This window comes from Octodon degus, unplaced genomic scaffold (genome assembly GCF_000260255.1).
Source record: "Octodon degus isolate 3935 unplaced genomic scaffold, OctDeg1.0 scaffold00026, whole genome shotgun sequence".
Classification (NCBI taxonomy): Eukaryota; Metazoa; Chordata; class Mammalia; order Rodentia; family Octodontidae; genus Octodon; species Octodon degus.
In genome coordinates, this window is record NW_004524602.1 from 3,853,146 (window position 1) to 3,880,777 (window position 27,632).

Genomic DNA, 27,632 nt, shown 5'->3' on the forward strand with positions numbered 1-27,632 from the left:
AAGCTTAGGCAGGCGCAGGGGACCATGGTTCAATCCCAGCCCCACATACCCTTTAGCTCCACTCTCAAGGGCTGGCTGAGCCAGACGGGGGGAAAAAAAAAGAACAAGTGAAACTCATTTGTGGGGAAAGCAATCAGAATAGTATTTTGGGGTAGAGCTATTGACTGCGAAGGGGCACTAGGGCACTTTTGGGAGTCCAGGATTGTTTTCTATGTATTATCATGTCTGTCTGTCTGTCTGTCTGTGATACTGGACAGTATGCTAGCGCTTTGTGCATGCGAGGCAAGCATTCCTCCACAAAACTACATCCCCAGCCCTTTGAACGTTGAGACAGGGTCTAAGTCACCCAGGCTGGCCTGGGACTTATGATCTTCCTGCCTCAGCCTCCCAAGTTGTAGCTCATATTATAGGCATGTGACAGCATCCCCAAGTTACAAAGTTGTCCAGCATATTGATTTGGATAGTGGTTACATAAATGCTTGTGTAAAAATTTACGGAGCCAGACGATAAGGATTAATATTTGTAAAAATTAGAGTTTTACACATGAGTTTGATAAGTGGATGACACTCTAGAAATGACTTGGGAAAACAATAAAGCCAAGCAAAGAACACACTGCAGAACAGTAGGTAGGATGCCATTTCTGTAAGCATACGAGCCTGAGGAAAAATCTGGAAGGATGTCACGCCCTCGGTGACAATTCGTGCTTCTTGGGCGCTCTTGCACTGGAAGATTAGAGGTTTTAACTACTTGGGCAAACTTTGGCCTCAGTTTGAGACTTGGGCTTTGTAGTGGATCTCTAGACATCATCTGTCTGGGGTCTCTGCCCAGCAGCCTATGCCTGCTAACATCCTGCTCAGGGACAGAGAAGGGCAGACCCCACAGCAGGTGCCATCCACGGCTGTGCATGTGAGCAGAAGTCCCTGTGCTAAGCCAGCAGAAGAGGCAGGCCGACTCCAGGCTGCCACCACCACGCTCCCCCTCAACAGCTCCTCCCCCCCAGTTTCTGAGTGGTCTGCTCCACTCCGTCGTCTTCACAGGCCTGGTTACAAATGGCCTTGGAGGCCAAATGCGGTCACTCCTTGGGCCAGGCAAATGAACCCTCGCTGTCCTCGCTTTAATAGGAATGTGACACCTGCAGCCTACAGCTTGTCGCACTGTGAGAATTATTTCTCCATTAAGATGCAGGAGTTGGAGCTTTGCCCAGGAAGGGCAGCTAAAAATACTACTCTCGAAGGCATTTGTCACCCAGCGCCCTGATGGCCACATTCCTCACCCCACAGCTCCCAGGCAAGTGCCACACCTGCTGGGTCTCTCTTGAAGCTCATCACACTCTGTCCTGTCAGAACCCAAGCCCAGCCCCGACAGAGATGAAGCACGGGTCACCACGTGTCACGTAGGTTTCCATAGCAGGGCCACTACTTCTAATCTAAAGCCACCTAGACAGCCAGTGTGGTCCCAATTGCTGGGAAGAACAGAACCAGCCCTCCCCCATGGGGGCTGAGGACCAGCAAAGGGAAGCAACATGCCCACAGGCGTGAGGGTGAATGTAGGGGCAAAGGCCAATCTTCTGCACAAGTCTTTGGACTCCAAGACCCACCTAGAGCACTATAGGTAGACTACAAGCAAGGTAGTTCCCAAAGCCACCAACTTCAGAATAATCTTCTACATGCAACCAGGCGTACTGGTGCATACCTGCAATCCTAGCACTTTGGGAAGCTGAAGCAAGAGGATCACAAATTCAAGCCCCCTCTGGGTGATTTTAGTGACTTAACAAAGCATTTCTCAAATAAGAAAAAAATACTTTAAAAATAACACGCACTTTCCGAGAGAAGCTTTATCACCTCTGTTTGATGAAGAAATTAAGATTGAGAGCACCAGGAATGTGGTTACCAGTTAGCGGCAGAACAGGAACACCAAGGGGAAAGCACTATAGACCTCACCAACTGGTCCTGGTCTCTGGCTTCCCGCGTGCCTGCCATGCTCACCCCTCTCCTCTGCCTTTCCAAGAGAGTGGCATTAGAACTTCTGTCCCATGTTCATGCCGGAAAATCAAGGTCCAAGAAGGTCGGTCTCCTGCTCAGTCGCAGAGCAGAGCTAGGTCCTGGACAAGGCCTGATACCAGCTCCATGGGTCAGTCAAGAAGTGTACATAATTCCTTTCCTGGTGTTGGTGTTGTCTTGGGCCATGAGGTCCCTATGATCAAACTGGGACATTAGCAGGGGCTCTGAACAAGGCTAGGGTGTGAATCTTCTGAGTTAAAGAACTGAGGTGACATTTCCACAAGTGTGACAACCCCCACCCTCCCTGCCCAAAGAGCCTGGCCACTTGGCCAGACATTTTTCTGAAAGAGAAACTGAGGCTAGGAAACTGAGGGGGCCATGAGGACCCAGGCATCCCAGCCCCAACCACCCTACTGCTTTTGAATACTCTGCAGAGAAACTTTTGAAAAAAAGCATTTATTTTCCCCAGATCCACCCCCAATATACAGAGTCCCACATTTAAATTAGACATCTTTGCTCCTGGGGTGGCAGAGAGACCAAAGGACACAGGACTCAGAAGCTCCACTCTTCCGAGACTGGGGGCTGGCCATATAAGCCTGGACGTGTCCGCCCAGGCCCCAGTAGCACCATGGTGGCAGGCAGTCCCCTCTGTGTCCCCAAAGTCTGCCCTGGGCTCCAGCCAGCAAGGACAGGTTTAGAGGGGCCTGGCTGCTGCCCATCGGCTCACCTTGGACAGACCCCTGGAAGCCTCCTGATTCTCTGGTGTGACCGGGGTGCCCCTCACGCTTCTGCCTCAACCCAGTCTCTGGGTAAGGTGTAGGGATGGTAGGGGGTGAAAATCTGCCCCCAAATGCACTCTGCAGGCCCCCAGAGAACCAGTGTGACCAGCACCTGCTTCCCACGGGTGCAGGTGGCATGGGGGGGTGCGTGGCCCAGCACGCACAGTTGGCAGGGAGGGCGCCTGGTGTCTCTGGGCACTGTGGAGAGGCCGAGCACAGGACACAAACAGGAGGAACAGAAGAGGCAGCTCCAGACTCAGGGATGTCCAGGAGTCAGACCACAAGCAGGTCGGGAAAGGGCTGAGGAAAGGGAATCAGTGCACAGTGCCACCAGAAAGACAAGGCAAGAGGTGACCGTGTAGTGCATCTTGGAGAAATAAGGCAGAAGTGCACCTGAAGGCTGTGTCCTCTGAGAGGAAAGGCGGCCACGCATCCTGTGTGGCTTGGAGGAACGGGGCCGTGGCGTGGTCTCAGTACTGTGTCTGTGAGAAATAAGGCAGCAGGAGGACCTGGGCATCGTGTCCCTTAAGAGACGATAGGCGGCAGCGTGGTCTGTGTACCGCATCCTCTGGGCCCAGATAGAGCTGGACCCATGGGTGGGGGCAGGGCTCCCTCTGAGGCCCCAGCGCAGCCAGAGGGTGGAGCCCCCGGGCGGGGGCCACAGCGCCTGGTCAGGCGATTTCATGTCCATCATCTGCTTCTCCTGATGGAGAGGGGAAAAGGAAACAACAAGTAAATGCTATTTGCTCTGCTCTTAGGGCAGAAGTCTCGGTACCTGCTCAGGTAGTCAGGCAGTGATGTGGGTGACAATGGCCGGAGGGGTCTGACAAGCAGCCCACCAAAGGCTGCTCGGGAGGCCCAGACGAGAGTGCAGGAGCTGGTGTGAGGGTACCCGCACGGCCCTAGGGACACCATCCTCCTGTCACCTCCATCCCTCAGGCCCCTCACACTGCCACCTCCTTCCTGGTGGCCTCTGTGTTTGCAACTCACTGCCACCCCTTCCCGCGTCTCCCTCCATCTCGGGCCACACAGATCTTTACCTTCTTTGCTTTCCGAGTGTTTCAGAGGCCGCAGGGCTGCAGAAGAAGAGAGCGTGCCAGTGAGGAGGGAAGTATACAAAGCGAGGGGTCGTGGGAGCAGCGAGGGCGTGCTGCTGGAGGGCAGCACGGAGGGCAGGCGAAGAGGGAGGAGGGAGACCGAAGGAAGGCGGCTGGGATGCCTCAGTCCACAGGTCCTAGCTGCACTCAGAGGCTTGTCGCTCCCCGCCCCTGGCCTCAGTTTCCTGCACAACCATCCTGTATCCCAGAGATGAGGGGGTGCACTGAGCCTGCTCCCCAAACAAGGAGCACGGAGGTCCAAAAGGATGATGGTATGTGGGCAGAAGGCCCAGGGACCCCAGCTGATGAACTCCAGAACTACCCCTTCTCACACCCAACCCCCTTCTGCCAACTGCATCCTCCTCTGGCATGGAAAAATGAGGTCTGATCCCAGGGCTGTCTCCATACCTCCCTGCGCCAGGCACCAAAAGACAGAGAATTAACTGGCATAATTGATTGCAGTCCCCAGGTGCTGATCTCCTGCCTCCCTTCTGCAGGGTGGGGAGGAAACTCCAACCCAAGTGGCTCAGTGCGAAGCCGCCGCTCCCAGCCCAGGGGTGACCGGAAGTGAGGCCAGTGGGGCAGGCACCAGGTCCACAGTGCAAGGCCCTGCCTCCGCAGCCATGGGAGCTTTACAACAGCCCTGGGCACCATCAAGGTTGGGGCCAAGATGACATGTCAGATGAAAACTGAGGCCCAGAGGACCAAAGCCTAGCAAGAACAGGATGGGCATGAGCTGGGTGCTTACCAGTCACAGGACTCGAAGGACCAGGCACTGATAAGGCACCAGGCATGGGACTGAGTCTTTCATACACATTATCTCATTTAACCTAGCCCAGGAACCCACGGGCCTATTGTTATCCCCACTGTACATATGGGGAACAGGCCAGAGAGACAGAGACTTGTAGGATGCCCCGTCCCCTGAGGTCCTGCTGCTACCCTAAGGAGGCTCCCAGACTACACAGGCTCATTTGAAGGCCACAGCTTTGGTGGCCGGGCACAGAGAGATAGGAGAAAGGAAGCCACTTGGAAGCCAGGGTGGGGAATCCACCCAGGTCTTCATCTGTGCCCCAAGTCCGGGGAGACTGCACGCAAACCCCAAAGCACAACTGGCCCTTCTAGCTGCCGAAGTCTTCTCTCCTACCCTGTGCCATCCATGTCACAAGGGCCACCTCTGAGCCCAGACTCACCCGTCTTGGAGCCTTCTCCATCCCCATCCTGGTCCTCAGCCCCTGGAAACGACAGGGTGCAGAGTGAACACAAAGCTCTCCCAGCCCCAGTGTCACCCCCACGCTCCCCACCCGGGAACCCCCTGTGGTCCAGAAGCTGGATACTGGGTAAGCACCTCAGAGCAGGGCACTGCAGAGGCCAGGCCAGGCCAGGACGCCTGGCCTACAGCTTACCACTTCCCTGGCCATGGCTTCTACCCATATTCCTCAAACCCAGTCCCCCAGTGAAACATACATGGCTCACATTTGGGGTCACACTGATTTGCGCACACACACCCATCCCCTTGGAACACTCAGCCTTAACCCACCACCCCCTTCCGGCCATACCTTATCCTGTCACTAGACACCAGTGCAGATGCCACGGAAACAGCCACTGCCACAGTTTGAATGTCTGTTCCCCCCAAACTCACCTGAAAGGCAACTGCCCCATGGTATGATTTATTGACTGTTATAATTATATTTTTGGCAGTGCTGGAGATCAACCTTAGGGCCTCGGGCATGCTAGGCGAGCGCTTTACAGAGCTACCCCACCACTGTGAGGTACCAATTCGCGGAGTAATTAGGCCACAGAGGCTCCACCTCACTAACGGGATCAGTGCCACCTCCTGACACAGCAGTCACATCAGTAGCCAGCACCTTGGTAGTGGATTTCCAGGCCTCTGGGTCATTTCTGACCTTCACTTTTCCCAGTCTTGGTCCACAACAGCAACACGCACCAAGGCACACATGTGCACAGACATACATGTGCGTGGACACACACACACACACACGGACATGCTCACACACAGACACCCTAACACACACCTGAATTCTCCTCCTCACAGCTCTGCTTGATCTTCCTCCAGCACACGAAGGCCAGAGCCACCAGCAGTACAAGGAGGCAGACAGAGAGTCCCACGGTCACCCACAGGGCCTCCGGAGGAAACGTCACGGGCTGCCCTGGGAGAGAAGGCGATGTCACACACCTCTCGATCTCCAGGGTGGGGACACACTGTGAATGAGGCCCACACACTGCTCTGGCAGGCAAGGCCTGAGGAGTCTGGGGTGGATAATGCACCCCAACCTTTCGTGGGCCCTTACTGACTTCCCACACGCACTCCAACCCTCTAAGGATTATGGAACCTAGCTGCAGCTCCCTTCCTGTGCCCAGTCTTTCTTTCCTAGCTCACCATGGGAACGCGAACCCCAGCCAAGCGGGCATCTGAACCCTGGAAAAGGCTGGCTCCTCCCAGCCCCTACACAGCACTGTGTTCCCTTCCTCAATGGCACTTTAGACTCTTTCCAGTCCACCACCATTGGGAAGTCCTCCCTGACTACACCAGTGCCAGCCCCATCAGGGAAGTCCGCATCCTGCAGCTCAGGAGCCAAGACACGGTGGTCTGTGATCAACAGGAAACAGCTGGTGGCCAAATGTGGGGGTAGCCTGTTGTGTATACAGCCCAAAAGCTAGTATTAGCTGTTACTTTCTTAAGGGTTACAGGAAGGTAGGGAGGGAAAGAAATGAAGGAGGGAAAGGAAGAAAGGAAGGATGGGAAAGAAAGGAAGAAAAAGCCAGGCATGGTGGCACATGCCTATAATCCCAACACTTAGGCTGAGGCAGGAGGATCACCAAGAATTCAAGCCGTGGGCTACACAGTGACTTTAAAGGCAGCACGCACTACAAAGTGAGACCCTGTGTCAAAAAGAAAAAAAGAGAGAAGAAAAGATGGAGGGAGGGAGGAGGAGCAAGAGGCACCGAAGGACAAAGCAGCGACAACAGGGATGCTGCCCTGTCCACAGAGCAACCACCTCAGCCTTCCTAGGACGTGTGTGCTGAGCTCTGCCTACAGGTGACGGCCCAGGGGTAGGGATCCTGAGTCCCACAAGGATTCCAGCGGGCCTGGGGAAGCCCTGCCGGACTCATCAGTAGACCCTGAGGGCCTCCTGTGAAGAGGCACTGAGAAGCCAGCTGGGCCAGGGCCTGCAGCTGCTCCGCACAAAGCCTGATGGCTCCATCCCTCCAGTGGGTCCTGGGCGGAGGCTCATGGGAAAACAACGCAACAAAGACAGTGCTGCCGGGGAGATGGCTCAGTGGAATAAGCACTTGTCTGTCAAGCGGAGGGGCCTGAGTTCAATCCCCAGTTCTGCCCAAAAAAAAAAAAAAAATCCTAAAAGACAGTGCTGCCTCCCTTTGCTGTCTGCAGGCATGGAGTGGCAGCAAGGGGCTGCAGGCTCTGCATAGGTCCCTTAACCCTGCAGTGTTGGAGGTTCTGGCATAGAGCACCCTGGCAGGTCCCAACAGCAGACCTTCCTTCAGCAGGCTCTGGACAGTGGAAGCCAAGGAGCTATCACCCTAGGTGAGCAGGAAGGAGTTGGCCTTAGGCCAGTAGGGACAGTCCAAAAAGCATAATAAGAATCTCCTGGAAGTTCGGCATGACGTCACGTACCCGTGATTTCAGTAACGCTTGGGAGACTGAGGCAGGAGGATTGCTGCAAGTTCAATGTTAGCTTGGGCTACATAGTGAGTTCAAAGCCAGCTTGAACTGCATAGCAAGGCTCTGTGTCAGAAGGGAGAAAAGGGAGAAGAGGAGGAGGAGGAGGGGGAGGAGGGGGAGGATGGAGCTGCAGACAGACTCAAGAGCAGGGGCTCTGTGTTCACCCCACAGCCACTAGCAGTGCCTAGAACACGGACTGAACTTGCCCCCCTTCACCCACTAAAGGGGAGCGGCCAGCCAGGACTCAGCCACACATCTTCAGGCTCTTCTCCACGAAGAGGACAGCTGGAGCGCTCAAAATCTCAATCCCAGAATGTTTCACCAGGCGCAGAGCTACTCATAGCAAAATACAGGCCAAGGGCTCCAAAGTAGGCCAGGCCTGCTGTATCAAATTCAGGAGGCTGGCAGGTGGGGGAGGCCAATTAGGCTGAGAGGCCCCGGCTGGATCCTGATCCTGTTTCAACTTTCTACTGCAGGGTACGGGTGCTGAGCTGTGCAGACTCCTCACAGAGAAGCCAGGAGCCGCCCAAGTTGTATGCAGACCAGTGCATTTGCCAGGTGCTTAATCTTCAAGGAGGTGCTGGCTCCCCCAAAAGACTCTAATTTACTGTGCTGGTCTGTGCCACCCCCAATTTGCTTATCTGTGACACATGGCTGGCCACACTGGTCTACATGAAACCCCTTTACACAGTAGCTCCTGAACCGTTATGCAATTAGGAGGGGTGAGCGTCCCTCTTGCAGTCCCATTTATACTCATTAGCCCTTTTTGCACGGCATAGCAAACATCTGATTCTGCCCCGTGTGCAAAGGCTTCCAAATCCTCCTGTTCTTCCCAGTGAATGGCTCGTTCTCTGCTGGGCTTGCCCTCCCCTACATTTGCTGCTTTCCTGCAAACGCTCTGCTTTCCCTGCCAGGTCATATGGTGAACTCTAAGAGGTAGAGAACCCCCCCTCCCCACACACACCTTTCAGAGCATCACCCGAGAGCCCAGGGACAGACAGGGTGGAAGAAGTCCCTGAGCCCTGAGGTGTGCATGACACTGGGGTCAGAAACTGGCATTGGGCAGAAGTCACAGAAAGAGAAAAGTGAAGTATGCAGATAGACACCACTGTCCTGAGATGAGCAATGTGAGAGGACCCTGGGAAGGTCGAGGGGCCCCGAGGAGGGACTCAGGAGCCAGGCCACGCACAGCGCACAGAAAGGGGTGGACCTCTGACGGACTTGCAAAGACCCGGGAACCAGCGGGGCCGGGGAGATGGCTCAGTAGGATAAGCGCTTGACTGACAAACGCAAGGATCTGAGTTCAATCCCAGGTTCCGCAAAAAAAAAAAAAAAAAAAAAAAAAAAAAAAAAAAAAAAAAAAACAACAACAAAAAGTCCCGGAACCAGAGATTTCAGGAAATCACCCCATGGACAGCCTCGATATGTTTGGCCACACGGGGGCAGCAGAGTTGGCCCTGGCCACCCACCTGCCGCCTGGTGTTGCTGCAAGGAGTTGACCTTGGGTTACAGAAGGCACTGCCCACCTGGAAAGGCCCAGCTCCCTCAGGGCTTCGGAATCAGATGGTGCCCTGGCCTCTGGAACCCATTCATGCCACCCCTACAAATTCCCTCACCATACTCCTGGAGTGCCCGTGGCTGGCCCAGAATCCCGGCCCAAATTTCAAGATTCCAGGTGGGAGTACTTTGCCCCTGCATGAGAAGCTTAAGGACCATGCGAGCCGGCTTAGGAGAGCAAACATCATAAACGATTCGATTCAGCTTATTACGTATCAGCAAATCCTTTAGGGCTTCTTGTTGGGAAGACTTGGAGGCACCTAACATCACTAAGCACCCGACGTTCAAAAATTCTCCTGCCTCACTCAAATCTGTTGAAACTCCAATGCAGAGTCCAGAAAAAAGGTGGCTGCGCCTCACATCCTAACCCTGCTGACCACTGGCCCCTCACCCGTGATGGTAACAGAGCCGTGCGTGTCCTGCTGCAGCACCCGGTTGCGCACCACGCAGCTGTAGGTGCCATTCGCGCCCAGCAACACTCGCAGCACGCTGTGCACATCGAACAGGCCCTGCTCATTGGCGATCTGCGACGTGGTCACGTTGCCGGTCAAGGACGTGCCCTGACCGTCCCGCCACAGCACCTCAGCTTCGGGGTAACCCCGGTAGCTGGAGCAAGTGATGGTCACCAGGTCCCCAGGCCGCAGGTCTTTGCTGGGCTCCAAGGTCATGCTGGGCTTCGAGTAAGGGGCTGGAGACAGACACACGGCAGGGGTCAAGGACAAGGGGAGGACAATGGGCGTGCCGGGGAGGGGGGGGGCTGTGAGCTCCTGGGTCAGCCCTAGGGTTAGAGCTGAGGTTCCCGCTGGGGCTGCAGGACCAGGAGTGAGGCCGGGGCGAGGGCGCCCCCTGCCGGCTCACCCGCCACCTGCAGGCTGACGGCGGCGCTGCCAAAGTCTCGGATGCTCACAAAGCAGGTGAAGCTGCCCTCATCCGCCACGCGCACGCGCTGCAGCCTCAGCGACGCGTTGCCGCGCGCCAGCAGCTCTGGGAACAGCGCGGTGCGGTTGGCATAGGCACTGCCCTGGTCGCGGCCCTCGGCGAAGCTGTGCACCAGCTGTTTGGTGTCGGTCAGCTGCCAGATGAGGTTGAGCTGCGTAAGGCTGAAGTCGGGTTCCGGGGAGAAGGAGCAGCACAGGGTGGTGTCGGTGCCCACCAGGGCCACCACAGGGTCCTCAGGGACTTGGACGTCCACGGCTCCTGGGGTGGGGCAGTGAAAGGGCAGGGTGGTGAGGGGCATGGGCGGTGCAACGAGGAAGGGCGGGACAACCTCAGTCCTATACCCCCAGGCTCTGTGGCATCTTCCCATTTCTCTTTGGACTGAAAAAGCAGGTTAAGCCTCAGGACTCTCAGTCTTGGGGTCTTCCTCATCAGAGACGCCCAGCAGCTTAGCCTTGGTTGCTGGGCCCATCCTTGGGGTCCCGACCTGGGCAGCTAGACCCTCGGGGGCCGAGCAATGAGCACACACCCCCACCTCCACACAGGCACCCTTTCCCTCTCCTGTCCCAGGCTCTCTCTCTAGTGGCCCGGGTACATATCTAAGCTTTCCACAAACCCTCGAGTCAAGGTCTGTGGTCATTAACACCCCCTACAATCTGTGGTCTCCTACCCTCATCTTTATCACAACCACATATCTCACTGTTTTGGGGGACTCAGGTAGGGAGAGATTCGGATCCTCCAGGCCCTGCTGTAGAACTGGAAACCTCCCTCCACGAGGCCACATACCTGCAGGGGTCCTGTGGGGCATGATGGTGATCGAGTTGTGCGTGTCCTGCCGCAGCACCCGGTTGCGCACCAGGCAGCTGTAGGTGCCATTCGCGCCCAGCACCACTCGCAGCACACTGTGCACATCGAACAAGCCCTGATCATTGGCGATCTGCGACGTGGTCACGTTGCCGGTCAAGGGCGTGCCCTGACCGTCCCGCCACAGCACCTCAGCTTCGGGGTAACCCCGGTAGCTGGAGCAAGTGATGGTCACTAGGTCCCCATGCCGCAGGTCCTTGCTGGGCTCCAAGGTCATGCTGGGCTTCGAGTAAGGGGCTGGAGACAGACACACGGCAGGGGTCAAGGACAAGGGGAGGACAATGGGCGTGCCGGGGAGGGGGGGGCTGTGAGCTCCTGGGTCAGCCCTAGGGTTAGAGCTGAGGTTCCCGCTGGGGCTGCAGGACCAGGAGTGAGGCCGGGGCGAGGGCGCCCCCTGCCGGCTCACCCGCCACCTGCAGGCTGACGGCGGCGCTGCCAAAGTCTCGGATGCTCACAAAGCAGGTGAAGCTGCCCTCATCCGCCACGCGCACGCGCTGCAGCCTCAGCGACGCGTTGCCGCGCGCCAGCAGCTCTGGGAACAGCGCGGTGCGGTTGGCATAGGCACTGCCCTGGTCGCGGCCCTCGGCGAAGCTGTGCACCAGCTGTTTGGTGTCGGTCAGCTGCCAGATGAGGTTGAGCTGCGTAAGGCTGAAGTCGGGTTCCGGGGAGAAGGAGCAGCACAGGGTGGTGTCAGAGCCCACCAGGGCCACCACGGGGTCCTCAGGGACTTGGACGTCCACAGCTCCTGTGGGCGGGGTGATCGGGGGTGTGGTGATCTGGAGGGAGTGGCCTCGTGTCCTCCCAGACTCACTCTTCTTCATTTTCCCATCAGTACTGACTTTTTGGGAGACAGGGTCTCGTCGGTCTTGAACTTATTATGTGGCCCAGGCTGGCCTCGAACTTGTAGTGATCTTACTGCCTCAGCCTCTTTTTGCTTACATTTTTATAAATTGAGAAGGGAAGCCTAACAGACATGCATATTAATAGCTATTTTGTCTGAATAAGAGGATCACAAGTGCTTTTTCTTTTCTCCTCTTCCTAAATATTACTTAAAAAAATTTAAAAAATAGGAAAGCATGCCCATATTTAAAACAGGGTAGTGAGGCATGAGCTCCGTAAAGAAATGACAGAAAGTCAAAATGCAAAGTCCGTGTTAAAGGGACCAAAAGAGAGGGGACAGAAGATGGGGAGACCCATCCTGAATCTATCAGAAAGCAATCCATGGAAAATTTAGAGAGAATTTATTTTGGGGGATTTTCACTGTGGATTAACACCTAATTTTTGCTGTGCACAGAGATCTTAAACTGGCTTTGGATCTCTTCCTCAAGCCCCAGGAAAACTCAGGCCACCTGGATCAGGGTGTCCGCTGCGGGAGACAATGAAGCCCTTTCTATAGAAATCAGAACAGCCACGGTAGAGATGTGCACCGCCTGGTATGACCACAAGATGGCAACAAAGACCTGGCTTTGTCTTGCCATGGAGGACAATGTCTACTGATACAGGACACAGTTAAGGTTGGGAAACGAAAGGGCTGAAGAGTGAGTGCCATTCTGTTTTATACAAGGAATCCAAGAAAGCCTTACAGAATTGGTCACATTTGGTCCTCAGTACTCACATTCCCATTTTACAGGCAGGTTGTGGAGGGTAGCAAAGGAAAGGGAGGCTGCTCTTGGGTCCCAAGGGTGGAAATGAGAGCCAACTTGGCAGAAGCCCAGGTGGGGGGTGCTCCCACTGCCAGGGTCTGTGTCCCTGCTCTCACCTGTGAGGCAGAGGTACAGCATGCCCAGGGCTGTCCCCACGCAAACACCCCTGCCGGGGCTGCCTGGTCCATGTAGCATCTTCCTGTGAGGCAGCTGACAGCTGGGCACTCCACGGTGAAAGGCTGACCTGGCCTGCAGGGTAGAGGAAGCAAGGTCTTCGTTGTCTCCCCAGGGCCTGCTCCCCCGGGGAGGTCCAGCTGCCCATGCTGCAGGGTTCCCTGCTAAGGGACTTCGGTGGGATGCTGGCAGTGGGGAGGGTGGGACAGAGCCAGCCAGCTGTGACCCTGAAGACATGTGTGTCTGGTCTGTTGAGCAAGATGGTACCTGAGTCACTGTGGCCTTAGGCAGGAGCCCATGGGGAGAGGAGGAGCCAGGCCTCAGCCAAAACTGTGCCTGTCGCCAGCAGTTAGGAGACACTACGCAGTCCTAAACCAAGAAATGGCATGGTCAGGGCAGAACTTCCTATGGATTAACCTCACAGTGTCTCCTGGATAAATGTGGGGCTGGATAAAAGCAGCAGCATCTGAAGGTATGGACCCCCAGCGGACCAGAAGGGCCTTCACTGGGGCAGAGAATTTGGGCTTGCAGAAGACTGGTGCCGAAGTTCCCAGGGCAGAGTTTGCACAGACAACTGCATGTGTGAGGAGGGACTTGAGACCCAGCCACTAGTGTAATGCTTGTGTGCCGAGTGACCTAGACTGGTCAGAAATGGAGGAGGCTGGGAGCAGGGCTGAGCCTGGAGGCTGGAGTCAGGACCATCTGAGAGGCAAAGCCAAGGCCACAGCCAGGTGGGGCCAGGCAGGGGTCCCCGGCTTCCCTGGGCACACCCTACTTCCCGTCCGGCCTCTGCTGAGGGGCCCACCTCGCTCAAGCAGGCTGTCCACATCTCCCTGTGTCCCACAACCCCTGCTCGCTGGGCCACTCCTGCTGCATCCTGCTGAGGCCACGGGACCAGTATCCACCTCCAACAGCCACCTCTGAGCGGGGAGAATACGGGCACCTCACTTCCCCCAGCCCTCAGGAGCCAAGCCACACTACTTGGCTGTGTTTCTGTAGGACAAAAAGAAGAGTCCAGAGAGGAGACTGTGGTGTATCTTATCATCTGCCTGTGGGCACAGGCGAGATCCCAGGCCTATTGGCCCTGCTTGCCCTTCCATGGAATACACCTCACCCTCATAGAACCCCAACCTCCACGTGGGTCCCCACAGCCTCGGCCACCCTGGGGGCATCCTGGCCCCCACCCCCCAGACACCCACTGGGGAAACCCTGAGCAGCCACTTCCTTTCCAGACGCTTCCTGTCCCACATCTGGCAGCCTCAAAGCCTCACCACCTGCTGACTCAGCAGCCTTCTGCACCATTCACAAAGGAACCCTTGGTGGGCACCACATCCTGCCCTGTGGCGAAGGCCACCCCAGCCCACAGGAAACCCTAGCAGGCAGCTCCCTGCTGTGAGCATCAGTGCACACACCACACACCACAGGAAGCCCCAGGCCAAGGACAAAGGAGTCCCTGGTTCCGCAGTTCCCTTCCATTCTCCCACTCCGACAGAATCTGGGCCAGTCTAGTTCTCCCCAATGCCCAGCTGCACCCTTCTCCCCCATGCTGGTTTTTCTGTCCCCTTACTTAGCCTGCTAACTCCACTTTTCCCATCAACCTCACTCTCTCCGGGCCTTCTTTTAAGACAGGAATCTGCTCACCTCCTCACCCTGCTCCAGAACCTCCCATGGCTTCCGTTAACTCTACAAGTAAGCCCACCTTCAGTCTTAAGCCCCTTCTTACCCCTGCTCCACAGGGCAAATGCATTCCTCCTGCCCCCAGGGCTTCCCACCACGAGCATCTGCGGCCCAAGCACATTTATGGGGAGGCAGAGCGCCTCTCCTGATCACACTTATCAGGGCTCTCCAAAAGCTGAGCTTGTCCTTTCCTCCAGAGGGAATATGAAGTGGCTCCCAAAGGTGGGTGCTGGGTGTTCTCCCTGATTCTTTTCCTAAACTCGGGGTCCAGCAGCCCACCCCAGGAAGCTGTGAGAAATCCACAGCATCGAGAACTCCTATCCAACATCTGGCACCCAAGGAACTAAAAACAGGATAGAGAAACACACCGCAGGGGGAAGGTGGCATTCGGGGGTCAGAAGGGTGGCCCTAGACAGGAAGCCAGTCACTGCCCATCTGGACTAACAATGTCAGTACACTGGAGCCTTCCAGAATACAGACTTCATGTGGAACGCAGGCTACTCAACTGCCTTTCCTATAGCAGGGAATCCTCTTCCCCAGGCAGCACCTCTGAGAGTCCCCAACTGGCCCTCCAGCCTCCTCTTCCCTTCCTCTTTCTGGATCTCAGCCTCAGCCAGCGCAGGACCTCCCTGGACACTGCCAGTAAGACCACAGAGGGTGTTGGCCATCCAGAAAGAAGTGCAAAGGAGACCAGGAAGCACCCCAGGGGCACTGTGGGTGCCTCCAACCCCAGCACAATGGGACACAGGGGCAGCCCCAGAGCATGGTCCAAAATGCTCCCCCCAAAGCCAAAGCAGAAAACTGGACTGAGACCTGCCTTCAGTCCAAGATGCCCCACACTTGAGGGTGCCCACTAGGGACTCCTTGTCCAATACTTCCCACCAGGAGGACAAGAGGCCAGAGATACCCAGAGCTCTGGGATTTCAGCTAAGCCCTGGATCCAGCTTGGCCCAGCAACCTGAACTAATCTTTTTTTTTTTTTTTTTTTTTAACTTTAAGAAAATTTGAGCTAAATTTCAACAATCTGCAAGTGAAGGAGCCCATGAATATAGCAGATTCAGTCACATATTCAGAATTCATTTATTCACCGAGTGCCCAGGAGGGGGGCAATGGAGACAGAGAGATGACGCACCAGGTGACAGCTTTGAGTAGGGTGGGGACTGTGGGCATACAAACAAATCAGAACACTGGTACAGCATACACTGCAGTGAGGGCCGCTTGAGGGCATCTCAGAGCCATGAGAGCTCAAGCATGGGACCCAAAGAGCCGTGACCACCGCCCCAGGTGAGGCTGCAGAAGATGGCCCCTTCCGGGCCTCAGAAGACCTGAATAACCAGGTCTGCTGGTAACCAGATCTCCTCGGTATGGCAGAAATCAAGCCCAATGCTGACACTCTGCTGTTCAGTCTACACGAGGTGATTTCCCTTCTCTGGGCTCAGTGATCCCATTTCTAAGAGATTGAGGGGCCGGGGAGATAGTTCAGTAGAATAAGCGCTTGCCTGGCAAGCGCAAGGGCCTGAGTTCAAGCCCCAGTTCCACAAAAAAATTTTAAAAAAATAAAAAGAGATTGCTGGAAGCTGACAGAATTGCACCCGTATTCCAAGGCTGCATGTATGTACCCTTAAGGTTTGGGCACAGCTGCCACCCAAGTCATACTGAAATGTGCACAGTGATGGTGGCAGACACCCACCCTCCTCTTGTATAGGGTGTTTAGCTGGGCACAGGGCCACACAGCTGCAGACTACAGATCCCAGCCTCCCTTGCAGCTGGGTATGGCCACGTGACCATTTTTTGCCTAATAGGATTGGAGAGGAACTGCTGGTTCAACTTCTGGGTCGTGCCCTTAAAGTGGAGGGCATCTCTGCTGTGCCCTCTGCCCTCCCGCTGGCTGGAGTGCAGATGCTAGGAGCCTTTGAGGACCATGCTGCCAGTGGGGGCACCACAGGGCACCAGGTCAAGCATCCTGCAGGGCTGTGGTACCAGCCCTGGGGAGGACAGACCCAGACGGTCACATGGAGGAGAAATGAGCATCTGTCCCAGCATAACTCAGTTATTTTGGGTCTCGCTGCATCTGAACTAATTTAAGCAGCCATCATCTCTCCTCTCCCTGCCCCCACCCTCGGAACACCAAAGGAAACCACATCTAAAACGAGTGCCTCAAAATCTCAGCTGACACCATCTCTGCAGGGTCACTGAGAGCTACCTGGGACCAGCTTCAGGGAGGCAGCAGGGTGGAGGCTCCATGGGGGCTGTGTGAAGGGAGTCGAGTGGAGGACAGTCAAGGCTACAGCAAGACATGGGCAAACGTGGTCACACAGGACAAGGCGGGGGTGGGGGGCACAATGCATGTGCTGGAGGAAGAAGCTGCTCTGAGCACCAACATTGGGCCATCCAAACCTGAGGGTCCCGTGGGCTCAGCTCAGAACAGAGGACAGAAGCAAAGCTGCAACAACTGAGGGAGGCAGCAACAGGAGAAGAGGCCCCAGGATAAGTTATGGGGAAATTTCAGAAGCTCGTGGTCAAGTAAGGAAACAGGGGCTCTCCCAGGCCACCCGGCATCCCTGCAGCAACAAGTGCCACCTCCATCCATGACACACCTCTGGCTCTGAGCCTGCTCTCAGTGGGGAAATGCCACCTGCTACTGAGCTGAAATCTGTCCCCGGTGCAGCCCACGTCAGCCCTCATTCCAACCTCGGAACACGCAGAACAAGTCTGCCCCCTTCCTTACAGCTCCATGAGTATTTCGTATTTCTTGGCAATGCCACCAGTGGGCAGCCATGTCACACAGGCTGCCAACAGAGACAGTGGGCTCTATGGCCAACAAGCAAAAGTCTCTATTCTCCGCCAGTGCCCCAGTCTCGCAGTACCCCTACTGCTGGAGGGGGGGGCGTGGCTTTGTAGGTTTCTCTGGTAACTAGGACAGGTCAAACCCTTCACTCCCACTACCATGACCTTGTTATCTAACTCGGCCAAACTCCCACAACACAAAGTTGATCACTGTAGCCCTGTTGAGGTAGACAGCTCAGTGGCATGACCTATTCCCACAGCAGATGTAACCAAGTCACGATTTTTTTTGAAGGACTGTTTCAGCAGACCCTGATGTACAGGAAATGCTCACTAATTTTTTGGTGGGTATAAAAAAGAAAAGAATGCTGTTTTCTCCCTACTTCATGTCATGGGCCCTGCAGAAAGAACAAGACCAGGAAAGGTCACAGTACGTCTGCCCACACAGCGAAGTCCACTGAGGTGCATCCTGTGGAGTGAGCAGTGCTCCTTCCCAAGATCACCAATCTGCCATAGGCTACTTTTTTCCCTATAAAGCTGGTTATTTGCCCATTTGAAACCTACCATCATTCATTCATTTATTCATCCCACAAACATTCATTTGGCACCAATATACCAGGCATTGTGCTATGCACTACAAAGAAGAGCCAAAGGGGCCGGGGAGATGGCTCAGTAGAATAAATGCTTGCCTGGGATGCGCAAGGGCCTGAGTTCAATCCCTGGTTCTGAAAAGAAAGCCAAACGGACAGACATGAATATACATTTGCAAATGCTGTCATTCCCCTGCTCTCACCCATGGTGTTGGGAACCCAGGCCTAAACACCCTCCAGCCCTTTTTTTAAAATTTATTTTTCATTTTGGGACAGGGTCTTCCTAAGTTGCACAGACTACTTGATATGCAGTAGTCCTCCTGCCTCAGTCTCTGAGTGCCAGAATTACAGGCACGTGCTACTGTGCTCAGCTAAATATTGCCATTCTTAAACTCAAGAGTGTGTCTAAGTACTATGTTTCAACAATTATCCATGAGATACACATCTATGTATTTATGTCAAATAATGATAGAAGCCAGAACTGCTGAAAGCTTGTGTGTGGATATTTCTACAAAAAATAAAAATAAATATTCCATTTGACCCAGTTATTGCCCTTCTAGGTATCTTCCCAGAAGAGGTAAAGGCATCTTACCACAGGGATATGAGCATAACCGTGTTTACAGCAGCACAATTCATATAGCTAAGTCTTGGAAACAGCACATATGCCCATCAACAAATTAATGAGTAAAGAAAATACACTCTAATAGACACAGTGGACTATTACTCTGCCATAAAGAAGGATAAACTTGACTCATTTGTAGGAAAATGGATACACCTTGAAACCACAATGTTATGCCAAAGAAATCAGACACACAGGCTTAAAGATTGCATGGCATCTTCTACATGAGAAAAATAAAACAACAAAATAAGAGATACATAATAGGAAATGTGGGGAGAGATCTTTTTGCAAAAGAAGGGGGCAGAGGACCAAGAGGAGGGAGGGCTGGGGAAGAGGAGGGAAGAAGAAGGTGAGGAAAAAATTAAGACATGTCACTACATGTGCAGTGATAAAAATTAATTTTTTAAAAAAAATTTTTTGCTGTGTTCCAGGCTCTTTGCTAATCGCTTCTACACATATGAACTCCTTTAAGCCTTCCAACAGTCCTATGAAGCTGGTACTACCATTGTATCACAAAAAGAACACTGAGGGCGTGAGGGATTTGATAATTCGCCCCACAGTGCATAGCTGTTTAGTGATGTAAGTGTTTACAATACCACATTTTGATGGTTAACAAGGGAAATATCTAGGAAGCGAGCAGAAAATTGAAGTCTGCCAGTGAATGTTTTTTTTTTTTTTTTTTTTTTTTTTTTTTTTTTTTTTTTTTGAGACAGGATCTTGCTGTGTGGTCCCAGCTGCCCTTGAACCCAGACCAGCCTAGAACTCACAGCAATCTTCCTGCCTCAGCCGCCCACATGCACCACACCTTCCCGGTTGACACAACTTAAACGCACTATCTCCTCCCCATCCGGTCTGCATTTCAATTCCTTCCGAACATCTGCTCCTTCCTTCCTTTCGTAGCCAGGCAGGCCAGTCTTAGCTGTTCTTTATCCCAGAGTGCCCCTCTCCTGCTCCAGATTGGCTCCTTCGGATAGCAGTGCCTGGCCTTCCCGCAGGGAACCTGGCCCATCTGGTGCTGAGGGCTGAGAGCCAGCTTCAGGACAGAGCACGTGACCAGCTCTGACTCACTGGAGAACCCCGCCCCGCCGGCTGATTGGTTCATCAGGAGTGGGCTGGGAGCCAAGCTGCACCCAATCAGCGACCTCCCCCGCTTGGCTATCAAGAAAACCTTTCCGGCTGAGGCTACCTACGAAGGGTAGCTCTGGGACGGTCTGGCCCTCAAACTCAGGCCCTTGCGCTTGCCAGGGAAGCGCTTATTCCACTGAGCCATCTCCCCGGCCCTGGCCACTGGCAAGCTATAGAACTGATCCAAACACATTACTACAGGCAGAGATAACAGCCACAGCCCTAAAACCATGAGAGAAATCCTGACACCTGCAGCACCCTACATACCTACATTTCTGAAATATTTGGGCCAATCCTTCTCATTTTTGTTTTAAACCTTTGAGCTCAGAGTAGGCTCTCCCTGACACATCTTTGCTGTTTCTTTTCACCTCTGCTTCTCTACATCAATGTCTCCGGCTGGGCGAATGCACAGCCCTGTACTGATCGCTCCCCTTTCTCTCTTCCCCTCCCCATGTTATAAGGGAAGGGTGATGTCGTGTGAATTGAACCCAGGACCTTCACACTGAGATACAGCCCCAGCCTTTTTACTTTTTATTTTGAGACAGGGTCTCACTCTGTTGCTCAGGCTGGGTTTGAACTTCCAATTCTCCGCCCTCAGTCTCCCAGAGTCTAGGATAACAAGTGTGTACGACTGTGCCCAGCCCTTCACCTGATACAGTGCTGAGGTACACTCTACACAGCGGTCAGAGTAAGTGCTCTGAAAACACTACCTTCCATCGTTTCCCCCAGGGGTGCTCCCTTTACAGCATCTGGGCTAGGATCTCAGCTCCTAAGAGCCTGCCTGCTCTGGCCCTGAGCATTTCCTTAGGTTCATATCCCATCTCTCTCTCTCTCTCTCTCTCTCTCTCTCTCTCTCTCACACACACACACACACACACACCCCACAGAGCTGCACCCACACATAACACCATTCGTCCTAACTCACAAGATTTTTCAAAGCACGGTTCCATCATCCTGGATGGTACCAAGTAACACCTCTTTCTGCTGGATGCCCCTGGAGAAAAGTCATGGCGGACGTCTGTCACTTATAGGGGTCTCTGTTATTCACTGCACAGGGCCTGTTCTCCTCACTCCACACTGGAACCTCCCTCAGTCTGCTTTCTTTAACACTGCACCCTTCATTCTGGGCCCAGCACATACAGGCGCTCAGAGTATGGCTCAACAGATGGAAGAATGAATGCATGGATGGATGGACCGACAGGTGGGTGGAGGGACAGGTGTCTGAATGTGAAAAAAGCACCTGGAAGCCTAATGGTGAGCTCCGCCTGGGAATGAGGGTAACTGTCTACACTTGATTCATTCCTTTTTTTTTGCGGAACCGGGGATTGAACTCAGACCCTTGCGTTTGTCAGGGAAGCACTTATTCCACTGAGCCATCTCCCCAACCCCTCATTCCGTTTTTGACAAGGAATGTGTACTTATTTCACAATAAACAAAAGAAAACAGAAAAAGAGCAACATCAAAGAGTCACGTGGATTTCAGACAGGGTTGCAAGCACTGGCTGTTCTGCGTCTTCACTGTCTCCTAAGCCATGGTGGTGTAAGGCCCGGGCCACTGTCCAAGATGAGCTCAGATTCACATGCTGGGTGGGTGTCACACAAGAGACTCAGGAGGGGCCAGGGAGATGGCTCAGTGGAATAAGCACTTCCCTAGCAAGTGCAAGGGTCTGAGTTCAATCCCCGGTTCCGCAAAACAAAACAAAAAAGGCTCAGGAAAGAAAGGAGCCCTGGTGGTTACAAAGATGACTGCTTCGGGGTTGGAGAGTTGGAGACAGGTTCAGACCCATGCTCCGCCACATCCCAAGTCATGTGGGAACTTAGGCATCACTTAGGGAAATGGGCTGATCTTCAGGGTGGGCATAGAGCTCAACTGAGGAAAAGAAGCCTGAGGGACTAATGAACAAATGTCCCACGGGTGGGTGGAGGCCTGGGGAGAGGAAAGAGGGTCTCCAAACTTCCCAGGCAGCGCCTCTTGCTGGCCTCCCCTTTCCCTGCTAATCTGAGTCAGATGGGGCCTTTTGTGTCCAAGGCTGTCCACTGGGCACCACGCCCCAGCCCCAAGATCCCACCCAGGAGAGCAATCCTCTTCCTTTCCATGTGATTTGTGTGTGTCACTGGGAATCACCAGGCAGAGCAACCCAAGGTCTTCCTGGCATCCTCCACCTGCTTCCCCTGGGCCTGCAGGAAGCACTAGGAGAAAGGGGAACAGGAAAGAGCACAGGACAGTGAGTGGCTCCCCCAGTCACACTGTCCTTGCCACACTGAGGGCAAGCTCAGAACCCACAAAGAGAAAACCCTAGGCCTTGGCAGGCCTGAACACATGGGGAGACACTGCTGCCGCAGCTGGCCTGCCTTTCTCACACCCCTCTGGCCAGGAAGCTTCCCTCTAAATGAGTTTGCATCAACTGGGCCCAAAAACCACCCGAATAGAATGCATGACACTGTGCTAGATGCAGAGGCTGAGAAATTGGCTGACACATGCTTGGGGTGCTCAGGAGGGTGGGTACACATGGCACTGAAGACAGAGCTCTGGAAAAAGGGAACCCACCCACCAACTGAGACAAGAAGGAATGTCCTGAAGGGAGTTGGAGGGGGAAGGCAAGCAATGAGAGTGCAGGAGACTCCATTGGACAGCAGGACCACTCTCCCTGTATCCCCCAAAGGCTGACTCAGCAAGGCCTGGATGACCTCTTGGCGCTCACAGGACCAGTGCCCACCTCTGTGCCTATTGTACAGACGCTCATAAGCCTAGAGGCAGAGCCTGGCAGCCCAAGGGTCCACACTCCTTCTGCATTCATTAACAGAGGTGGCCAGGAGCCAGCTCTTGAGACCTTCTAGGCCTGGACTTTTTTGTTACATGGAACCAATAGGCTGTCTTGCCTGCTGCCCGGGGCACAGCAAGGACTCAGGAGCAGGCAGCTCTGGGTTCAAATTCCAATCCAATAGCCCAGCTAGACACACAACCACCTGTCAATGACTCCACCTACTTGACACTCAATTCTGCAGCTCTACAACAGGAGTAACAATGCCTCCCCTGCAGGGCTGCTGGGAGAATAAGAAAATAAAAAAAGACTTATACAAGTGCCAACATGAAAAGAGCAATAATAATTATTCCTGTTGCTGCTATTACTGCCAGAGGCATGGAGAAAGTCCTTCCGGGCCTTTTCTGCATGAGCTTCCCTTCCACTGGACCTGTTATAAGTGTGGGTGCCAGGACCTCTATCTAGCCTTTCTGTGCCTCCCCCTTTCCTTCTAGAGCCCCAACCCCACCCCAAAGTGGCAAATACCTAATTCTTCTTCATCTCAGGGTCTGGCTCATTCCAGAGGTCCTGTTCCCCTCTTCTCTCCAGAATCCTGGTCAAGGCTCTAAGCATCATGGGCTCCAACCTGTACTGTGGCATGTGCCCAGTGCATCAGTATGACAAGGACCACTCATCAATGGCCCCAGCCACATGTGAGGACCACTAGGATCTGGATCACCATGTTGGGCCCGCCCTCTCCCTGTCTCCCAGATGAGCCCCCTCTGTCCTAGGGACCCTGAGCACATTTGCTAGGCCAGCTGTGTGTCTGTGGGCAGGTGACTTGCCATTCCTGAGCCTGGGTTTCCCCACCCATACAACAGAGCCAGCGTACCCACGTCACAGGACTGAGTACAGGGGATGATGTCTATTAAGCATCCAGCACTATCCCGGCCTCAGACCTGAACCTCAGGGCTCCTATCTGGCACATGCAAAGGTTGTTCAACTGGGATATGCAAGCAATGATTGAGACATATGTGGCCCTCCCCCCACTGTGTTGTCCATCTTGAGCTCCTTTCCCACACCCCCAGGCCCTGGCTTCGACCTCCACCACTTGCTGGTGGACTTCCCCGGCACTCTTGCCTGGAGGGTGTGGGAAAAGGACAGCAATGAGAAGTCACCACCCACTCAGAGGAAAATAAACTCCTGGGCAGTGACATCACCCTGCCCTTCTTCCTTCTCCCCTGCCCCTGTGACTCAGCAGCCCCAGGTGGTCACAATCTCAGAGCCTGCTTGAATGTGGGTCATTTTTCTGCACACAGGCCAAACCCTGTAACCAAGAACTGTCTGGCAATAGGTGAGACACTTGATCTACACCACTCTGTAAAGAGTCTCTTTGGGTATCTAGAATCCCAACAAATGGCTCTAGGGCCACACTGGCTCTCTGCTCCCAAACTGTGTTGCCCAGCTCAGTGCCAAACCTAAATCCCATTCCAAAACCTGAAGAGTTCCTACTGCAGGATGACCAGTGTTGAAGGAGGGGTTTCTTCAAAGTTCAGGGTCAGGTTCACCAGAATCTAAGGCCTCAGATTTCCCAGAGGACCACACTTCTATAACTGTTGTCCCTGTAAGGATTAAAGCATGCAGCATACTGCCCACTGTGAGGCACTGAACATCTCCAACAGAGATGTTCTAGCCAGTGCCCAGAGCTGAAGAAGGACAGGAGAGGAAATCTGGGTCAGAATCCTGCCTCTCCTGCCATCTTTTTTTTTTTTCTTTTTTGTATTTAGTACAGGGTCTACAGGATCTCACTACACAGATCAGACTCCCAAGAGCTGGGATTATAGGCGTGCCACCATGCCCAGTCTCAGTGGCCATCTCAAGAGTGCCCCAGGGGCAGGGCCAGCACAGCGGGGATCGAAGCCCAGTCCCTGCATCTGCCTAAGCAGGCACTTTAATACACTGAGCTATCTGGCCAGCACTTCTCCTGCAATTTTGAGGCTGGCATTAGCCCATGCTCCTCTCATCAGCGGGGTGGTCTCATTGCTTGCTGCACAGGAGTCAGGAGGGCACTGGGAAGCTCCCTGGGGGCAGGCAGAAGCCACCACTGATGTGATGCTACAGAGATCTCTAAGGATCAGTCATAGGGCACACAAAACATCACAGAGGCCACATAACCCATGGGTTAAAAAGCTGTCTCCATGAAGAGTTCCACTGTCTTGTGAGGCCTTCATGCAAAAACTGATGTTCACAGGACTGACCCAAAGTCACAGGGAAAGCTCTCATTGCCATGCAGACACCCCGTGTAAGCTGATTGCAACATCTGTCACACGGAAGTGGAAGGTTACCATGGCCAGCAGGGATCAGGGAAATGCACACAAGCAATATTCTCATTCTCAGGTAAGCAGGAAATCTGAGCCCCTTCTTCCCAACAGAGCTGCACACCGCACACCGCAGCCTGCCACACCTCAGGCACAATCCACTGGGCAGGTTTAGGCTTTCACATAGACTTCAATTTCCCTGGCCTTCAGAAGGGCCCCTCAACACACAAGGGTAGGTCCCTGAAGTACAAGGAGGGCTGCACTCCAGCATCCCATTTCTTAGGATTTCTCAGAGGTCCAAGGGAATTAGGAAGGAAGCATCACTAAATAAAGAACTCTCTTACAGTCCAATCTGAAGTACCACAACTACACAGGTGTGCATAGGTAAAGGACGTGGGCCCTTGGTGTAATGAAGAAATCCGACTCATTTTCAGACTATCCACAACCAATTTGACAGTAAAATCGTTTTTCTCAATTAAATCAACTCCTCTTCCCCATGCACAACACACTATTTGCTTTCCTGTCAATGATAGACCTCAGGGCTGAGTCACCCGTCACGCATTTCCCATTAGGACAGGTTTGGCTTAGGAATAAAGCGACTTCTCTGCCAGCTCACTGTCTGAATCCGCCGATCTCCTAGCAACATAGTAGCTACAGAGGCCCCAGGCACCGGGATTGCACTCTAGTTCCCTAGGGCCCTCCACCCTGGGCCCCAGCTTCTCTCCGTTCCCTCCAGCTTCTCTGCATCCTGCCTCTTCCCCAGTGCCTGCACCCCAGATTCCTCCTCATCCCCTAGTCTTTCGTGGGCCTACCTGTCCTTCCCAGACTCTGCACCCCGCCCGGTGCCCGCTGTAGCCTGTGGTGGTCCCCCCAGCTGCAAGCACGAGACCCACCCAGTGTCTCGTGTCCTGGGCGCGCGGGGCTTAGGAGGAACTGGGGCCTCAGCTTCTCTCCCAGTCCAGGCTCCCCGCTTTCTTGAGCTTCCAGCCCAGCCCGCACAGACAGATCCACCTCTGCAGCCCGCTCCGCGCCCAGGGTCTGGGGCTCCGATGGAGCCCCAGCCCCCTCTCCGCCCCAGGAAGGGAGGCCAGGCTGGGGGTGCAGTGGATCTGCGCCTCGGAGCCAGAGGAGCAACCGGTCCTGCGTGCTCACGTGCGCCAAGGTGGGGTACGGGGCGCCAGGCGCGCCCGGCCGCTCAGACAAAGGCCGCCCCGCCCCGCCCCGCCACGCGCGCCCAGCCACGCGGCACTCACCGCGCCGCTGCCGCCACTCGCGGGACTGTAGCCGCCGCCGCCGCCTTCAGGCCCGGCCCGAATGGGGGCCGGGGGCGGCTGGGAGCCCGAGGGGCGGGGCGGCAGCCAGAGGAAGCCCAGGGCCCGGAAAGGAGGCCGGGGAGCGCCCCCGATCCCGGATTGGCCCCGCAGCTGTAGCATGGGGCGAAGGCCTAAGCCCGCCCGCAGGGCAGGGCCGGATTGTGGACTCCGCCCCCGACCCCACCCCGCTCGGGGACCCCGGGGCGCGCTCGGGGAAGGGGGCGCTGGTCTGCTGGCTGCCCCGCCCACACACACACCCGGGTACTACACTTCTAGGGCCGAGTAGAGCGGGACGGGTGATTGTCACTGACTCCTCCCAGCCCCCACACTGCTGGAATCCGACTGTCGCAATCCGGACCCGCGTGGTTCCTGGGCGGTAGGCTGGGACCGCGGCTAGGAAAGAGTTAACCGCTAGGCAAGGAATTAGGCTGCTGGGAGCTCTCTATAAATACAAAGTCGAGGGCGCCAGAGCCAACCGCAGGGCAATTTCCACCCAGATGGTTTCCTCTCTTCCTTCCAGCCTGACCACCCGGCCTGCCCTGCCCCCAAGCCCCTGGCCGGCCGCTGGCCAGCCAAGCTCCAAAAGAGAGAGTAGACCTGACACCCCTCTCCCCTCAGCCTCTGTCCTTACACGGTCCAGTTTCAGCCTAGGAAGAAACCAGGGCCAGGCCTGTCCCGATTTTGCCTCTAAGCATCTGATCCTGGCTCCTATCCTTGGGCCTGTTCATCAACGAGACAGGAAGGTCCCAAGGGCTCAGAGGCTGCTGTAGACCGGAGGCTGGGGTCGGAGCGTTCTGAGTTGGGCCTCTTAGATCTTTGCAACTGCCCCCTAGCTAGATAATATTCCCATTTTGCAGATGAAAAAACTGAGGCTTAGAAAGATGACGGGACTTCAACATTGTGCTGCTGCCATGTGACAGCAACAAGGTGGGAAAGGACTTAGAAAATACGTGTGAATCTATGCATGTCTCTGCCTGTGTCAGGCACTATTTTAAGCTTTTCACTTTTATCTGACTTAATCTTCACTATATCTCAGTGAGGGTAATGCCCCTGTTACAGCCATTTTTACAGGTAAGGAGATCCAAATGCAAAACGTTACAATTTATATCTAGATATTCCCCCAAAATTATCACAGAGCTTTGGGAAGGTGATTGGATTACCTGGCTGTAGTAAGCTTGCTGTTAGGAATCCAGACCTGGTTGAAAGAGGTGGGCCTTGGGGGCGTGGCCTGGACGGGTGCATAACCCTCCCAGCTCCGCCCTTGTCTCTCTGCTTCTGTTTGCTGTGAGGCGCTGTCCTCTGCCAAGACCCTCTGCCGCGCTGCCCTGCCTAGGACTCAGCAGACTATGGGTGGAAACCTCTACAAAGTGTAAGACAAAAATATGGATGGGGCTGGGGAGATGGCTCAGCAGAATAAGTGCTTCCCTGGCAAGTGCAAGGGCCTGAGTTCAATCCCTGGTTCCACAAAAAAAAAAAAAAAAAAAAAAAGAAAAGAAAAGAAAAAGAAAAAGTGGATGCTGGGCATTTTGTCCCAGCAATGAGTGACTAAAACACAAAGAGATTAATTTATTTGAAGAAGCCAGCTATTAAGAGAGCAGCCAGGTTTTGCCCCCCTTGAATGCATGTGCCTATGATGTACATAAAGGGGCACTGGGGCTGGGATGTGCATATTTGTGAACCTAGGTAAGCAGCTCTCTGTTCAAGTCCAAATGG

General features: G+C 54.4%; 1 protein-coding gene across 3 annotated transcripts; it reads right to left on the bottom strand.

Annotated features, from left to right (window-relative positions):
- Positions 1 to 2,446: 2,446 nt before the first annotated feature.
- Positions 2,447 to 26,154, bottom strand: Cd276 (CD276 molecule). Of its 3 annotated transcripts, XM_023712631.1 has the most exons (10): positions 25,860 to 26,152; positions 12,696 to 12,828; positions 11,343 to 11,681; positions 10,859 to 11,173; positions 9,995 to 10,333; positions 9,528 to 9,824; positions 5,910 to 6,044; positions 5,067 to 5,108; positions 3,820 to 3,855; positions 2,447 to 3,482 (listed from the first exon to the last, which is right to left on the bottom strand). In XM_023712631.1, the coding sequence occupies exons 1-10, from the start codon at positions 26,037 to 26,039 to the stop codon at positions 3,451 to 3,453; spliced, it is 1,848 nt and encodes a 615-aa protein (XP_023568399.1). In that variant the 5' UTR covers positions 26,040 to 26,152; the 3' UTR covers positions 2,447 to 3,450. The 3 variants fall into 3 exon arrangements, 2 of the variants coding, with proteins under 2 accessions (XP_023568399.1, XP_023568400.1); XR_002820591.1 differs by lacking the exon at positions 2,447 to 3,482 and having other exon boundaries at positions 5,910 to 6,039; positions 25,860 to 26,154; XM_023712632.1 differs by lacking the exons at positions 10,859 to 11,173; positions 11,343 to 11,681 and having other exon boundaries at positions 25,860 to 26,150.
- Positions 26,155 to 27,632: the final 1,478 nt, after the last annotated feature.

Bases quoted from the DNA above. Each gene is read 5' to 3' on its own strand.
- Cd276 (XM_023712631.1), bottom strand. From the start codon at position 26,039: ATGCTACAGCTGCGGGGCCAATCCGGGATCGGGGGCGCTCCCCGGCCT. The intron at 11,174-11,342 runs GTGAGCCGGCAG...GTCTGTCTCCAG, and splicing joins CGTCAGCCTGCAGGTGGCGG to CCCCTTACTCGAAGCCCAGC. The intron at 5,109-5,909 runs GTGTGTGTTAGG...TGTCGTTTCCAG, and splicing joins CTGTGAGGAGGAGAATTCAG to GGGCTGAGGACCAGGATGGG.